The 17957-nt window shown below is 40.5% G+C and overlaps 1 protein-coding gene across 4 annotated transcripts; it reads right to left on the bottom strand.

Annotated features, from left to right (window-relative positions):
• Positions 1-578: 578 nt before the first annotated feature.
• mmp16b (matrix metallopeptidase 16b (membrane-inserted)) lies at positions 579-16625 on the bottom strand. 4 transcript variants are annotated; one of them, XM_063886879.1, is made up of 12 exons: positions 16222-16625; positions 14351-14499; positions 14107-14121; positions 13670-13786; positions 12082-12386; positions 9244-9405; positions 8744-8961; positions 8529-8667; positions 7246-7396; positions 5276-5391; positions 4492-4536; positions 579-4285 (listed from the first exon to the last, which is right to left on the bottom strand). In XM_063886879.1, the coding sequence occupies exons 1-12, from the start codon at positions 16348-16350 to the stop codon at positions 3924-3926; spliced, it is 1908 nt and encodes a 635-aa protein (XP_063742949.1). In that variant the 5' UTR covers positions 16351-16625; the 3' UTR covers positions 579-3923. The 4 variants fall into 4 exon arrangements, with proteins under 4 accessions (XP_063742949.1, XP_063742952.1, XP_063742951.1 ...); XM_063886882.1 differs by lacking the exon at positions 4492-4536; XM_063886881.1 differs by lacking the exon at positions 14107-14121.
• Between the last annotated feature and the right edge of the window lie 1332 nt (positions 16626-17957).

Genomic DNA, 17957 nt, shown 5'->3' with positions numbered 1-17957 from the left:
TTGTCTCTGTGTTGAAATTCAACTGACACTGGAATGACTGCCATACATGTAGAGATACCAGTTTAAGAAACAATTGGAGTGGTCTCTTAATTTTTTCCAGAGCTGTATGTGATTACATTTCTTTTATTAATCTGTTTTGGCTCAAAAAGACAGAGGACTGACTGAAGCACAAGGCCACTGAGAGGTCAGCAATCAGGCGATGTGCCCCTCAAAGCAATCACAAACATGCAACAAATGAAGGATGGATCCTGCAGCGACATCAGGAACTCATTTCTATTTTCCCTCGGATAAAAGTTTCAGCACAATAGATGTGTTGTCAAAAAATTAAAGAGAAGTAAAGGACCTAATACAATCCTCTCCTTTGTTTGATGCGGCTGCAATCTCGGCACAGATGTGTAAATACAGTGGTGAGTTAATCCCACCTTATCTGCATTGCTAAATACATTTGGATGTATTTTTGACCTTTGTAATTTGTTTAAACCAACCCTTTAATAGATGTTTGCTGCTTTTATCTGCTAACAAACACACACACATTTGTGAGACAGCATGATACCAGGAGACACTCTTTATGCACTTGTTTTATTTACAACACACAGCATTTTCTTTATCCATGTAATGAATGACTTTAAAAACAAAATCCTCCCAAACTGACAATATACACTCTTTATGTACATATTATGCAATATGTTGACTTCTCATACACTATGCCTTGCGGTATATATACACTTCATGAATACAAGATTGTGACGGCAATGATTGCAAAATGTTCCCTGTCTTATCCGTAATCTTGTCTGTCTGATGTCTTGACTGCTGTCTAATCAGTCTCATCTACTTCCTTTAACAACACTTTTAATTAGTTGAACGCTATGCAGTGTGTCAAAGCGGACAAAAAAAAACCTCAGAGTAGTCTGGAGATAAACAAGGACAGGTCAGAGCATTGACACTTCCACCTTGCACTTAATTCACATCTAAAATGTCAAGTAATTCAAGTGATTCAGGTGTTAAAAAGAGCATTTCAAATACATAACCTTTTTCAAGTTTGCGATTTACCTTTCAAAGATTGGAAAACCCTACGCTTCAGTCAGATTATTTGTTGCTTAACAGAAGGTGGACAATTACATGGGAGTGGTAGAAAAAAAACATGTCATTTTAAACCCACTTTGACAGCTTCTTGTCCTCAGTACAATGCAATGCAGATCCGTAGTGCTGAGCACAAAGTTAATATGGCAATAAATACACTACCGACTCACATCAGTGGCCGTCTGTAATTCACTCTCGCTGGAGCCATCAGAGCCTCACCACAAACACACAAAACTGATAAGACATCACACACAACACTGAGCCAAGGGTTTTTTGCTTCCGCCTTAAATTACAGTGGGTCGTAGATCAACATGGTGTGATGTGCGCTGCAATTCAGCACTGCTTTAGGAAAGATGTTCCTGTCTGTGTACATTTTCTTTCATCAGTTTGACAATCGACTGAAGATTGGAACAGGGAGGACCGGTTGGAAGCTAGTAATTTCACATTTTGTTTTTTAAAGATGACAGTTTGGATGTGTCAACGCATCCAACAGAAACCTGCAGTGCTGCTTAGTCATTTCACCACAATGGGAGAGACTGAACAGTAGAAGAGTGTCTGAATGATCCATGAAAGAATGACATCTTAGTTTTACAACGACATGCATTGCCCATAGGTTTTAAGTTTTTATCCCCTTACGAAGGATGACAAGATAAAATCACATCTAATAAAGGTTCAACCCATCAATCAAGATCCAACCCCTTAACCCTTCTTTAGATAATTAATTGATTATAGACATGTTAAAATCTCTTAATTTCTTCTGAGATAATGGCATTAAAATAGCTTTGCCTTGATAATAACGGAAGATTATGTCTGATATCCTGTACAGTAGATGTCGATGATCATTTCAAGTAAAAGAGTAACAAAGCACAAATATTTATAGGAAAACAAAATTACATCATGAATGCTCACTGACCTCCGGCAAACTCTGAGAAATGCTACACCACACAACCACATTGTCACGTGTATGGCAGCAATCAAAGGCAATTGCAGGACAGTGTATTTCATTAGGATCCAGGCTCTGTATTGCATTCATCATACAATACACAGGCACGGAAAAAGCTCCTGCTCAGTTTAGCTCCAACTCGCCTCAAAGAGAGTCTGCTTTTTTTATGCTATATTATTGGTTCTCATAGTCAACTGATTAAACGGTTTGAAACACATGATGTCATATAAATATGCAACATCATAGGTCATGATATATGTGTAACATATTTGTCATCAGACTTGGTTTTATTAGTTCTGTTTTTTCTTGTTAATTCCAATGTTAGAGTAGTTCTATACGCATTTATTAGTAATTTGTTAATAGGTATAATAGTAAATGTGTTTACAGTGCATTGAACAACCTGATTCTATTATTGAACTTCCACAATTCAGAAATGAGTAGGCCTAAGTGTCTTTATTTAAGCAGATTATATCCTGTTATTGTTTTAGATGTGTGTTTTCTTATTCTTTTTTTTTACTTTTCAATTTCTCAAAAACTATTCGCAATAACTTAGTGAGAAGATGGAGCAATCTGGGCAAAAGCACCGACCATAGATGCAGCGATTAATGAAACGTACTGTATGTATACGTTCTCTTTTCTCCCCTTACTCTCTATGTGCTATGTGAAATATTATGTAAACTTACAAACCTGTTACAAAAGTTGAAAAAAAAGCTGTTTAAAATGCATGGCCTGACACCGTATGGAGTATTAGTGTCCAAACTTCCTGGGAAAAAAGGGAAGCAGGATGGTAACTGTTCGATGACTGACACTACAGTACAGTACATATATAGTGTGGGTAATTACTGTCTCTTTCACACACACAACTAGCCTTCGCTTTCTCTCTCATACCCTCAGGTGGGGCAGTAAATAAACGCTGATGGCCTGTTAGCCATCAGGTGTTTAGCACTGCTTAGCACATTTTCAAGAGTAATGAACCCGGTGTGGATCGAAACTGTCCTATACTGCTAGTACTGCAGTTGCATTATGGGCAGTAATGAATGCCTTTATACACTGTTGGTATTCCTACTGTGTCACTCATTATTCAGCTGAGAAACAGAGAGAAAGGGAAGGGAGTTTAAGCATTCTGTGATTAAGGCAGATTAAATATTGCAGAGAGGTTTTTGGCCCCCGTTTTGGAGATTCACTGCCACAACAGTCTTGAGTTCCTAGCTCTTACCAACTGCTGCCTCCCATCGACACAGATTACAGAGCAGACGAGTGGATGTGAATACCGATGTCTAAAATAAAATCTGAGTATGATGCAACAATGTTCGATCCATGGAGGAAAAAAAACATCCCATCAAAAACAACATCAAGCAGTAATCCTCTTTGGAAGAAAAGGTCATATTTGGTTTGTGTATCAGTCCTCCACACAATGAATAATCTTTTACGGGGACGGTAAATGAAAAAAAAAAGAGCACAGCTCAGAGCTCTTTAATTAAGAATTAAAAGTAAAGTAGAAGCCTATTTCTAATTTGTCCACTGAACTTAGTGCTAGGGGCTTTTTAAGCGGCGTGCAGAGACGAGGATAGACAAAGGTCCCACTTACAGTAGCTTAACTCTGTCTCACTTAATTGAGTTCATTCCAAGATACAGATAAAAGTCGAAGCAGATACATACATATTAGTTGGAAACAGGAGATGTGGCTCCTTTAATGTCTTCACTTGAGTTCTGCTGATCGTCTCACTTCCTTGCAGCCTGTTATGAGTTCAAGCTGTTTTAAAATCTGCCAACATGGCAATCCTCAAGAACTGTACCCTTTACAGTTCTTCCAATTACTGTACTTAGGGCTTCAAGTAATAGCTAGACCTCTATCAGAGCTTCACACTCACACCTCTCTTTACAGAGCGATAGCAGTCCCTCAGACCCACTCCTGCATGGAGCGCTTGCAGTACAGTATGTGGCGCTGTGTGCTCTTCCTCCTGAACTGGAAAACAGTATAGAGGAGGACCATCATGCACAGCGCCAGGACACAGGGGATGGCGATGGCCACTGCTTTCTCCGTGCCCCCAGCACTGTCCAGTTTGATGACAACGTCCACGTCACCATTGTCGTAGTGGCGCTCCTCCGCCACCGGGGGGTTCCAGTCCCAGTCGGGGTCTGCAGGTAGACCGTCACAGCCCATGAAGTCCCTCAGGATGGACCTCGGGTAGCCGGGCTCCACGCGAAGCAGCTGGTTGTTGAACTTCCAGTACTCCTTGCCCTTGTAAAAGTAGGTAAAACCTGCAGGGAGGTATTGTGGGACAAAACAAATTCACTTTTATACATATACTGTACAGCAGCATGTACCACTTTGTCATGCAATAAAGAAGCCAAAAGATTGACTATGTGTTATTGTACTTTTTTTTAGCTGAATTTCTATTTCTGTGTAAGTATAACAACAGCAACATAAACAAAATGGAGCAAATTCTTTGTAAGAGTACTCATACCTGGCCAATTAAGCTGATTCTTAATCTGATGTCTCTCAACAGAATCTTTATGTGAAAAAAAGAGATCCATTACTCGCTGTGTGGTTTAAAATAAGGCTAATCTTTTTGGGCTACAGAGTTGAATTGAAAGTAAAGTGCCTTGACATTCAATTGCAGCAAGCAAGATTGGAGAAAAAATATAGAAGAGTCAACGTTCCTAAAAGATAATTACTTTGATATGCTAATCCTAATTGCCTAAACTGTATAGCAGGGCAGCAACTAACTTATCATTTATTTTCTTTCATTCATATTAACTGTATGAGACAACCCAGAAAGATACAAATGACTATCATCCATCATGAAAACAAGCAGCAGATCATCATAAAGAACCTCGTCAAGTATTCCATTGATATTCAAAATGCATTTTCTTTAGATCCACTGTTTGTTGACTCTTGTGTTGAGCAGCTGCAGTGTATGCATTGTGTGTTTGTTTGGTTTTTTATCACTCCCTTACTATGAAGAGTTTTTGTGTGCAGATTCCCAGAGCTCTGATAAGTGTCTTAAAGCGCAGATTTTACGCCGGTTTAAATATTTTCACGGAAAATTTGAAAATTAATCCAGAAAACAGATGCTGTTCAGTCAACTTCCTGTTTTCTTTCTGTCAAGTTGTTGCATTCAGGACAAACATCTTGCTCTTCATATTTTATAAATGTCACTCTGGCATTGCAGCAACGTTGTTCTAAGTGTGTAAATTATCTCACTCCAATCTCACTGTCTAGTTTCAAAGTCATTGAAGCTGACATACCATTGGCCTTATCCACAAAAGCCCCCTGTGGAGAGTCGGGAATGCCCTTCCAGATGGTGATGGGTTTGGGATAACCTGGATCCATGGTCCTCATGTCCTCATTGTACCTCCAGTACCTACAAAAGGACAGAAACAATGTCAGTGAGTGCCACGGGCCCATGAAACACCTGACCTCCCCCTGACCTGGGTCGATTGGGAGGAGATTAAACATTCTTGCAACTATGCACAAATCCACACACAGAAACACAAAACAGCTCAGTGGTGGCAGGTTTAATTAATCCAACAGCTGGACACAGTTGCTAAATTCATCAATGCTAAAGCACACAACTATTTGTCAGTCTCTAAAGTATACAAATATAAGTATTTATTATTCTACTACACTAACAAAAAAAACAGTCCCATTTCATAGAAAACAACAAAACAAAAGCAAAAATTATCTATTTGTTTCATAAGAGTACAGTTTTGTCATTCCAACGTTTAATTATGCTATTACACAAAACTAAATATAATTTATTGATGCTCAAATGTTTGTTTTCTGTGACTATACTGGTGCTTCTAACAGTACACACACTTTTAAGGACTGTTTTTTAGCAAGTTGGATACAAACACCAGGTGAGGGCAGTTATTTTTCATATTGCTCAGAGAGAAAAGCCTTAAGAAGATGTTACGTCCTCACTATATACAGCTTTAAGAAAGGAAGAATACAATATCAAGGTTGTTTCACGGACAAGAACTGAAGATCTGCACGCTGTGTTCACAGCGATATTCTACAGCCGCGGAAAAAAAGAGACCATTTCAGCATGATCATTTTCACTTGTTTTATTATTTATAGATGTGCGTTCGAGTTAAAAATGTTTTATTTTTTTTATTGTATTCTTTAAACTACTGACAATTTTTGTCTGAGTTGGAATTCAACAGACACTGGAAACAAAAATGTAGAGTGGTTTCTTATTTTTTTCCAGGGATGTATCTGTAGCTTGCAGTTAGATTTGAACAAAAAACGTATTCTGAACATTTGAAGATCTGCGACTGACTTTATCCCATGACCAGAGAAAGTGGTCAATCCATCATCCACACTTTGTTTATCTGCCTGGCAAATGTGTTTCAGGGGTTGTTTTGATTGATCCGCTTCTCATACACTGATGCTCACACACATAAATCTTGCTACGCAGTGACATTTCTTTGAATTAGAACAAACAGCACACTGTCGCAGAGGGAGGGAGAGAGGCACTCGTGTTTGAGACGATGGACAAAGCGTCCTGTTTGTCATGATGTGCAGCAGCAGGTTGAGGGATGACGGTATCATGACAAAGCATTTTGACAGCTTTCACCATACTTTCACTGACCTCCTAGGATATGATTTATCATGACAGCTGAACAAACATGTGACTCACACTGCCATCTTTCAAAAGTTAAGATCATTGCCACGCACACGGGTAAACAACGCATCCTCTGCTGTTTCGGAAAAAGAATCCTAAGTAAAATAGAAATTAAACTCAAGTATTGCAATCCCCATCCCAGTTGTTGCTCTTATGTTGGCTCCTATTGGGTTGAATGCCAATAAGCAGCATTTTTGAGCTGTTAAATAGGCAATCAGCATTTTCAGAGCAACATCTGATTTGCATTGCTTCAAAGGTGACAGCTAATCTATGCCAAGATGCACTGAATTAAAAACCTGCTAAATTATTTAATATTTCATGGAAAACTGTCCCCAAAATCATTAAATGTACCATTCAATGACAAAATGTATTTATAAGGAGCCAAAGAGGGCTGACAAATACTTTTTTCTGTAATATCAACCCCTCACATTACTGTTTATATACAATTTGGTCACTCAGAATCAATTTATCAGCTTAATCAAAAGATTTCAATAAAGATTGCAGCCTTCATTGATCCTCATAGCACTTTGTCTGCTCTGAGAGCCAAACAACTTAACTTCACATCACTGCTGATAATCGTTCGTCACAGACCTGTCTCCTTTGAAGAAGTAGGTTTTGGCGACGTCCTCCCACCAGACGGCTGTCTCGATACTCTGAGTGGGCATGCCGCTCCCGAACAGCGAGATGTCCTGAGGGTATGATGGCTGGAGAGTCGTGTCCTTGAAGACCCAGAAACGGTTTCCTAAAATAAACACAACAAATTATGATGCTCTGGGACGAACACATCATAAAGATGACCTCAAAAATCACACCACAGTCAGTCAAGTGTGTGTGTGTTCCTTCTCAGTGAGTTTTTTTCATATCACAAGATTTTAAAGGTCAGATGTAACACCTCATTGACAAAATACCAGCACAGCACAACATCTATGCAGTGTTATCCACAATACAATAAACAGCAGGATGATGCTATGAACGGCACTCTGCAGAGACTTGTTGTTTTGAGTTTTATTGGAGCTATTGTTGCTTTTAATTTAGTCTGATCATAAATGCAGCAGGCAGGGTGAGGAGAGCTGCCGGGGTGGTGAGCTTGCAGTAAGTAGCTTGAGACTAACATACACACACATGCAGTTAAGTCCCCTTGAGAGAATAAATAAAGCATGAGGCACTCTGATCCCACTGGGTGACAGATGTCATGTTAATCTGCCTGATGGTCCGATGGCTGTAATGGACCTGCAAACATTGTGTTTACCGTACAGAATGCAAAGCAACGTCAAAGTCACCGGCTCAGACGCGTTCTAATAAACGCTTACTGGATGTTTGAAGAGCAAACATGTCCTAATGGACTTGTAGTGGGGGCAACTAAATAATTCACATTTGTCATTCGTTATTTGTTACAATAACATGTTTGAATATACAGTATCATGGCTATTTATTTGTAACTAAGGATAAAGGTTTTTTTTGTGGATGTGTTTTTATTTATTTTGTCAGAGTCAGGTGCCAAAGTTCTTGTACACAAACAAAACGTAGGTTAAAAAACTGTGGTTTCAACAAGTCATTGTGTATATGATAAGATGTCTTCCTCTTAAAAAATGTGCGAAGCTGTGATCAAAATGTAAAATAATCCTGTGTTGTTTACATCTACGTCTGCTTTTGTGGCAAGCAGTCAGGATCTTCCTTGCCTTTCTTTTATTGGCTACAACTAATTGAACCATGTGACAGAAATGCGCATCACGTCGCCCTTGTTCATGTGCATTTTAATGCATTTGCAAAAAATAAAAAATAGGGACCCACTTGTAAAAACTTTACTCTATAGCACTATAGCAAAAAAAACTGAAAAGTAAAATCCACAAACGGAAAATATTCTTCTTTATTACCTTTGAAGAAGACAAATTTCCCTTCGCTATTTTCATACACGGCATCAATTTTGGGAGGCAAGCCTTTCCAGAAGTAGTTGATCTGCATGGGGTAACCGGGGACGACTGAGTTGTCCCGTACTCTCCAAAACCACTGGTCCTGTAGAAACAGATAAGGTAGAATCATCATCATCATTGTTGTAGCCATGTTTTCTCAGGCTGATGATCTACTCTACCTTGAACACAAAGAGCTCCTGCCGCAGGATGGCCAGGGTGTTGAAGCCTCCGTCACAGATGTTGGGTTTGGAGTTGGGGTTGGAGGGCTTGGCCCCCTGTGGAGGGCGATGGGGTCTGGCATGGCGGTCATGCTTACGGGGGTCTGAAGGCGGGTGGAAGCGAGGAGGAGGGACTGTGGGTGGAGGCCTGGTAGGCTGCGGGGCTCTATCTGGTGGACCTAAAACGATAAAAAAGGTCTATACAGTTTTTCTGTATTTGTAAGATTGATCTTTTTTTGGGACTGTCCCCATGGAGATACTAAATATGTTTACTTTTTTTTTGGCCAATGCATATTTAATCTTGGCACTCGTTGAGTCATGTTGGCTGTCCTCTTTAACAGCTGACAAATGTTGCTTGCTGGCAAATACCCAAAATCACTGAATGTTTCAGCAGCTTTTGTTATAGTGACTAAGTCAGAGCCTCATTAAGACAGAGACTAAGAAATATCACAGAGGGTTACCATAGATTTTCTGGATGCCCTGTAGGTCATCGTGAGGTAGTTTGAAGTTCTCTGTGTCCATGTACTGGTAGAAAGGAGCCATGATGGCAGTCGGGTCGTTTGAATGTTCCAGACCGAGAGCGTGGCCCAGCTCGTGCACCGCAACCAAGAACAGGTCATTACCTGGAGAGGCAAAGAGGGTAAAAAATGCATTGTTAATGCAAAACCCTCAATCATATACAGCACACAGCACAGTACAGACAGTACATATAGGAGGTGGAGACAAATGGAGGTGAATATGTTTGCTGTGATGATCAGTAGAAAAAACTTGCACAGACACACTTAATTAACACAAGGGACAGGTGGTGATAAGCACAGAAACACATCATTAATAATAAGATTTATACTTTCATGAGATTCATTCATTAGCTGAGCATTTACGTTTCGCCACCTGATCTTTCTTGAGTTATTGTTTTCCCACCAACGTCTTTGCTTCTTTCTGGTTCATGTCAGTATGAATTGACTACCTTAGAGTTTAGGATTATTGGTTGGACACAATCGAGCAATTATTTTACTTATTATAGAAAACCCATTAAACACACAATTAACAAATAACAAGTTGATGAATCAACAATGAATATAATCATTATTTCCAGCCCTCTGGTGCACACGTGAGCTTCCATTGAGCTAATGCGGTGCAATGTAGTACAGGTAAAGAGTTTTGGAGGTAAAAATATGTTTGTGTTGTTGCTATAGAGAGAAATATGCCCCGTGAGCTGACACAATTATGTCATGCTCAAGTAACCAGAAAGCGGTGTAATTACAAACATTCATGCAATGCACCTGAACAACATTGGCAAGGCACAAGGAAAGATTATAGACCTAGTCCGTATCACATTCAAACACACACAGACAAATGAAAAAAGGAAAATGCCGGGGTCAGTGTCTCTGGCCAGCGCTCAGCTCATGGTGTCAACTTGATTTAGAAAGAAGTACACCATTTACGTACAGCTTGTGACTGAAACTGTCCCCAGGAGATGGTTGCCCTTTAAAACATGATATCCATTCCTGCCAGCAGCGCTGCACCGACCAACCACTGACCCTCAGCCAGCAGCTAAAAGGTTACACCTCCCCCTCCCCCATTTATCTTACACAAGCAGCTCCTCCACCAAACCAAAAAAAATGTCTACCCATAAAGACTCCCACGAGACAGGTTGGAGCAACCATTAGCACAAATGTCTACATGCAACATTTACAATTACACCGCTGTGAAAGCCCATTAAAGGTTGCACAGCTTTCCAGACCCATAAGCAGAGATGGGAGCTTTTCAGCCTCAGCTTCAGCGCTCCACATGGATAACCATGGGACACTGCCATGGGAATCTGACTTGGGAGTCTGAGACAATTACCATTGGAGAATGACAACAAAAGAGAGGGAGACAAGGAGGGAAGCTGATGGGTGGCAAGCAGTTTCCCAGAACAAACACAGTGTGAGCTGTTACCCTCCTCTTCCACTAATGGGAGGATAAAATGTAAGCGTACAGCGCATGGGTATTAGCAGGAGCAGCAGCCTGGTGGTGCTCTGACAAGCCTGGCGCCCTGTAGGTAGGGTAATTAAAGCATGTGTGGATGCACGGCTGAGAAAGGCATCTTCTCTCCTGCACCGTGCCGGGCAGGGTGGATCTCATTACAGGACATGTGGGCCGCTGTTACAGTATATTTTAATTTTTAATTTGAGCCTAATCAATAATAACATTACCTAACTTGATCCATCACCACATCAAAACATAACATGAAAACAAGGTTAAACCAACATAACAACAGAAGCCATGCTAACTAATGTGACCTAATTTATCCATAATAGCATGCCATAGCACTTAATGATTGCATCATTAGCCCACATCACCACGTAGTGTAACATATCACAAAATAAAAGATAACAAAATAAGTCTTAACTTTATACATGACGTAACATCATTTAAGTGTCTATAATATCCATAGCTCAACATAACATATTATTAAAGGACTTTGAGTTGAATTTTCGATTCTGATTGGTCAATTTGGACATTTCAGAGGGTGTTAATACTTGCTAACACACCACTGCTTATATAATATACCCATAATAACATAATGGTGTATAACAAAGTGAAGTAAAGCATAACAAGATTCAACCTAATTATAAACTCACCTAACTTTACCTAATATTCCCATAATAGCATTACAATATTTTGAAATTCATTTATATATATATCTCTCTTTCTTTATATCTCTCTTGAAACACACCACTGAGCTCCATCAAATTCACTAAAAACAGAATGGCCACAATCATTTACCAGCAAGCTATGTCTTAAAATAGCCGAGCTTTCTATCCTGTCATCTAAAAAGCTTATTATGCAGGGGGAAAAAACATCAAAATCCTGACAGATGGGGTGATGCATTTTAACAGAGCACAGCCGATCAAAGACATCTCTGCATTCTGTGTTTTTGGTTAAGCATCCCTCATACCGTGCCCTGTGATAACATCTCCCTTATTTCGCACTCCTGCCAAGCCATCTGTATTTCCATTTTTGCTTCCCATCAGCCCTTATCTGTCTCTCCTGACGACTGCTCCTTTTTCTCAATGTTTTCCTCACGCCTTCAACACCACTTTACTTGTTTACGTACCTGCCAACAATGCATTTAACAACCTTTTTTTGGCTTTCTTTCGTATTTTGCTAATCATTTCCAAAGAACTTCTCTGCTGCAGTTTCTCCTTACTTGAGCTTTTTCAATCCTTTATTTGTGTACTCTTGTTTAACCACCTTATAATCACCTCTTCACCCAACTCTAAAGGTTCAAACACACCTTTTTCTTCACTTACCATCATGGTTTGGGTTCCCTAGGGTCCATGGCTCATCTGAGTCAAAGTGTGTGTCACCTCCTATGCCTGGGCCCGGAAAATAGGCGTGGGCGAGAAATCCCCCTTCCCCGTCGAAGGGAGAGCTGTCACCATGAAAACCCGAAGCGAAGATGATGGTGATGTCCACATCACGCCTGCCAGTCTCCAGTGCGCTGTACGGAACGGCCTCAAAGCGTAGGGGAGTCACACCCTGCCACACGTCGAACGCTCGCCGGATGGCATCGTGAGTCTCCCGGGCGCCCACCTTAGGTGTGACATTTTTAATGCTGTGGAAAGAAAGAAAGTAAACCGGATAAAATATCTGCAACAAGGGAGAGGATACGAAGCAGTCAAAAGTAAAAGCTTTTTGCCATCTCTATTAAATTGTCAATGTGTTTTGCAACTGGCAATTAAATGTGCACTGCAATCCTCAGTTAAGTTTGAAACATTTTGATTAAAAAACAATATAAATCTCAGTAAATTGCATTGAACATGGAAAAATGTTGGGCAAGTTGTAGTTCATAAAGTGCATTCACAGTGAATCATACAGTATTATGGGGACTATGGGGAACAAAGCAATCAGCAGAAGCCAAAATAAAGTATAAACTGCATCAGCCCTGTGCCTTGTTATTCCCTTAATTTCAAGGGAAAATGCTTTACTGTTATGTGGGGAGAAAAGTTGCACTTGACAACTATTTCAAGCCCGGCAGCTTTTACTGAACTTTTAACACTGCAGTCGTTATCAGTCCCTAGCAGGCAGGGAGGAATGGGAAATCTTCTCCCTCTCTCTCCACTCATTTTGGTGAATAAAGTGCAGTCAGCAGCAGCGTTGGCTCAGCACTGATTGACATTCCATTAGGAGAGGTGGCTCATCAATTTAAATTTGTGGAGGAAGGAAGGATTTGAATAAATTGACAGTGTTATCGTCCATTACTGCTGCAACCTGTCAATTTGCAGTTGTGCCAGAGAACCTTTATCAGGACCACTCAGAACCTATTAAAAAAGCTGCAGCTTATTTAGGCGAGATAAGAGGAGAGTTTTAATATTTCCGCTGAGATTACGTCCAATTTACACTCAGGATTTTAAAAACGTTTTTCTATGTGGGAAAGGAAAGCCTCAATCTTTATGCTCCTCACCTAAAACCTGTTTGTTTTGTTTCATGGAAAGAATGCATAGAGAAGATTTAAAAAGAAAAACCTGCCTGATTTCATTTTTCATTTTGCCAGCAAGCTATTTATAAACCGGAAAGTAAACATAATCACAGCACATAAGGGCGCATCTATTTGTGAATCTGAACGTGTGATGTTGAAGATATTTTGGTGTGTGTGTGTGTGTGTGTGTGTGTGTGTGTGTGTGTGTGTGTGTGTGTGTGTGTGTGTGTGTGTGTGTGTTCCACCAGTATGTGTGACGTAATTGCACAGTCTCTATGACAACTCAGAGCTGTGATCCCAGGTGGTTAAAGAGGAGGAAGTGAGAGACAGGCTGAGAAAATTAAGATTAACAAATCTGAAACCTGCATTCGAAGCTAAACTCAATGGTCACCATGACAACTGTCTGTACTATCTCTCACCTGTAGGTGATGTGTGTACGCTGCCACTTCTGTCCTGTCAATGCGTATCTCCGCTTCCGTGACCTCGCAGCAATTTTAAACTTGTCCGGTACTCCACAGCGAGGCTTTTGCATCCAACTTAGAGAAAGGAAAAGAGGCGAAGAGAAGGTAATATAAGTTTGCAAAATATAAATTAGGAGGCACATGAAAAAAAAAAAAGTGCACTTAGAAGTTGTCTTTGTGAACATCGACACAGCAGCAAAACACAAAGGAAGTGGTGTGCAAAATATATCACTAAAACTACTGCAAACTACAGTCATCAATACAAGTGCAGGATTTCATTCTCAATGAGTGCTGAGAGGAAATCGACTTTCATGTTTTCTCATTCATAACACATGAGATTATCACAAGTACAGAACACACATACTTTGACACGTAGGCAAAACATTAATTCTCACCTCAGCGTGATATCACTGCATCATCATGCAAAATGAGAAGAAGGAGAAGTGTTAAAACCTTCGCCTGAGGTTGTTTCAGGCGAGGTGATGGAGGGTGAAATGAACAGCTCTATTTTTGGCCCTCACTAATTCATTAAAATATTGATTCCTTTTGCATTTTTAAATGAATGAGCGGAGCATTTGCATAAATGTGTCATCAATGGCCTGCACCTCACAGATTGTACAAGCATGTGTGCATACTCACTCCTTGGTTTTCTCATCCAGTGTCCCTGTGACATTGAGACCATAGACGCGCTGCATGGCAGCGATGGCTGAGTGCAAGGTTTGGGCCGAGCGCAGGACAGACATTCCCGGTTCTGTGCGGGGAAGGTAGCCATACCTCTGTAGCCATCCCTGCAAAAGGTGAGATGTCAAAAGATTTGGGTTTTCATCTGATGCATATTTCAAGCCTTTGTAAGTAGCCTTTTTAAGATAACTTTGGAGATGACATGCAATAAAAGTTGTTGTATCAAATCACATCAGGACATTGTGCATTTGCATTTTGCAAGTTTATTCTGATAATAAATGAGTTAAACATCAACTACAATATGTAACAACAGAGCTGTCAAAAGTGAAAGGATACAAAATAAGCTACCTCCTTTTGTGTGTCTGATTATGTGTTGGTCTCAGATGTAACTTTAATATTTATGCTCTTTTTTAGAATTCATATTTTACTTGACACTCCAAGGAATTGTAGTTCAACTACAGACCACAGATATTCATTGGGGTTGCTAACTCGAGGGCACAGTAGCTGTTTAATGAGGGCAAAGTACTCTTTGTGTAGTTACCCTACCCAGTATTTCCCAGTAAGAGGCCAATCCCATAATAGAAATCAATAAGAAAATAACTGCAGGGCAATTATTCTGCATCTCACAAAAGGCTGAGAGCGCACTAACTATATCTACAGTACTTTATTACCGCAAGAAAGCCAACTGCAGTGAGAATAAGCTTCTGTTATATATTTAATCTTACGGAAGCTTCAAATGAGGTGATTCATAGAATTTGCATGTAAATAATCAATTGTTTGTCTAACCAGCCATGGTAACCAATGTGTCTTAGTATACTTGCTGAGAGGCTCCTTGCACATCATTCTAACTGTTTGCAGTTGAATCCCTTGTAGTGTCCTTAGTCAGTGTTTCCTGCGGCTGCTCTCTTTTGCCCTGTTCTACTTGATACAGAGAGTTGATGCCCGGGCGTCATCCAGGGGTCATTTCCAGATTCAATCCTGATGCTTGGAGGCCACGAGGTGGCCACACTATGCACAGCTGTCCGCACGCCACCCAGCTGCCTCTACATCACTACAGCGGATGATATATGCTCCTTCTAGCTAATCTGAGTAGCTGTCTCCTCTATCCATCCCTCCCCCTTCTGCATCTATCCCTCTTTCTGCTGAGCTAAACGCCTTGTTTATCCTTTTTTTTCCCTCTCTCCTGTGGGCGTGTTTTCTGTGTGTGTTGTATTTGTTCCAAAGGCACAGATCTCAAATAGATATTGTTCAGATTTCAGTCATCCATAAAATTGAATAATGATGTGTTTGTGTGATTGTCAGCCTCAGCATTAAATTTTTTTCAGAGTAGTGGGAGGGGAGCCTGAGGTGAGGATGAAAATGAGGTACAAAGTAAAACAAATCCTATTATGCAGCTTGTGTGTAAATCATTTAATATCCTTTTAGCACTGTGATGCTGCTAAAGAATGTCTGACTGAATGCTGGCCTGTCACATATCCAGCAATGAATACTTCACCTCTCTGTTAAAATACACTCTTCTCTGGGTTGCACATTTAGGATCAGTGGGCTAAAGCAGCTCAGCTCACGGACCGCAGTGTAATAAAATGAGCATCCTTCTGTTTCATTGCACTCTACAAATGAGGAATGCGAGATATGTTCTCCGTTCAGTGCGTGAGCTGTGCTGATAGGCTTACAATGTATCCATATTATGCATTATGGTAATTGTTCCCACGGATAGCATTGGGAGTCGATTCACAAACACATATATGTTTTTCACGCTTAGGCACATGATGTGGAGGAGAGAGCACGGTCATTTATGATAACCAGGGAGGGAAGGCCATTCATCTTACCTCAACGCTGAACTGATGATCCTCCTCTCCGGACACAGCACACGGAATCCAAAGCAAAAAATGCAAGCAGAATGCTGCCGCGTAAAAGCAATCCGATGGTTTTCTTTTACTGGAGGATACTAAGGTCATAATGACCTGTTTTTCCCGAGTGTTTATTAGAAGAAGCCGCCCGTCTGCTTTGGCTCTTGTGTCAAATAAAAAGCATCAGGCGAGCTGTCAAGGCAGATTCACATGAAAGCGAGAAAAGGCCCCAGCGTTTTGTAAAATCCCGATGGTGGCTTCAAATGTTCCGATGTCAAGCAGAGATAACGCGACATGTTATGTCCGCTGCCCTCGCCATTCTTATTTACATCAGGGCTACATCTATCCAGCAGCATCAATGGCCATGTACAGTACCCAGTCTGCGCAAGATAGGCTCCCTCCCGACTCCACGCCTGCGCTTTGATTTCTCACACAGCGCAGCGCCGCTTGGCAGCATCATGAGAGCTGCCCTACAGAGTGCAGGAGATGAATTGCATTCCTCAGAACTGCCTGTACGTTTGACTTTTGCATTGCAAGATCATGTCTCTGAGCACTTAGAAGCACACATGTGAAGTCAGATGGTTTTATCTTAAATTCCTGATAGTAAACAAAGGCCTGCATCCAGATTATGGACTGATTCCTCCTCTTGCTACATACATTTGTAAGTGCACAAACATGGTTTAAAAGACTATATTTTTGTGCACTGACAGATTTAGGTAGATAGTCTATAACTAACAAAATAACGTATGCACCTTGCCTGTAATGATACAATAATCAATTATCTGATTTCAGTCAGCAGCTTGTATGTGCATACGACAGACGCTCATTTATCTTAAAATATCTGCCCCGCCCCTGTGCTGCTCTCTGGCCTGCAGACCCTGAACAGCCGACCTAACAGCTTCCTAAGACATTTATAGCTCCTACATCTCTTTATAGCCCAGATATACAACAACGTGCTTAAAGGAAACGAACCACAAGATGGCGATGTTTCCTTGAGGAATATGGCCTTCAGCTGTTGAGGGCACCGGACACACCACAACCTCAATGCACCCCACATGAAGTAATGAGCCGAAAAAATTGACACTTGACAGTAGATTTCATGTGATTGACAGACAGGAGTGAAGAACAAACTGTAGATAGAAATACACAACAAGTCCATTTGTAACTTACAATGATAAATTCCTTGGAAAAAAAGGGGCTCAAACTAATGAAAGGGCAAGCTGGCATTTAAAAACATATAGGTCTATGTCTGGGATAACTTATTTTGTGACAGCTGAAGGATAATGAATTGTATGTTTTCCAAACAAACCCATGGGGTTGATTCAAACACTCATACATGACAGTTAGTTTATGATACATAATATGAAATTAAATATATCTCATTAAAGTATTCTCACATGTTAACTATCTATCCCTCTGACCGACAGAAACTCTATTATACGGTTAAGAAATTACTACTATGTGCAAAATAATTAGTCAAATATTATTCACACCTCATCTAAGGCACACAATTATAAAAAAGCAACACATACACTTTAGATAAGGTGTATTTGAAACAGGTTTGGTATTTTTTAAATAGCACTTCTGTAATAGAAGGGCCAAAGCGCAGGTGCCGGAGCCCCCTTTGAGGTCTATCTGTGCACGTGCCTGTTCATGAGAGCGGTGGCTCCTGAGTTTAAATCTGAAGTTGCACTGGAAAGAGTGTCTATCTGCAG

The sequence above is a fragment of the Eleginops maclovinus genome, chromosome 6 (genome assembly GCF_036324505.1).
Source record: "Eleginops maclovinus isolate JMC-PN-2008 ecotype Puerto Natales chromosome 6, JC_Emac_rtc_rv5, whole genome shotgun sequence".
In the NCBI taxonomy this organism is placed as follows: Eukaryota; Metazoa; Chordata; class Actinopteri; order Perciformes; family Eleginopidae; genus Eleginops; species Eleginops maclovinus.
Note: the sequence above shows the minus strand (reverse complement) of the source record. Positions and strands in the feature narration are given on the sequence as shown.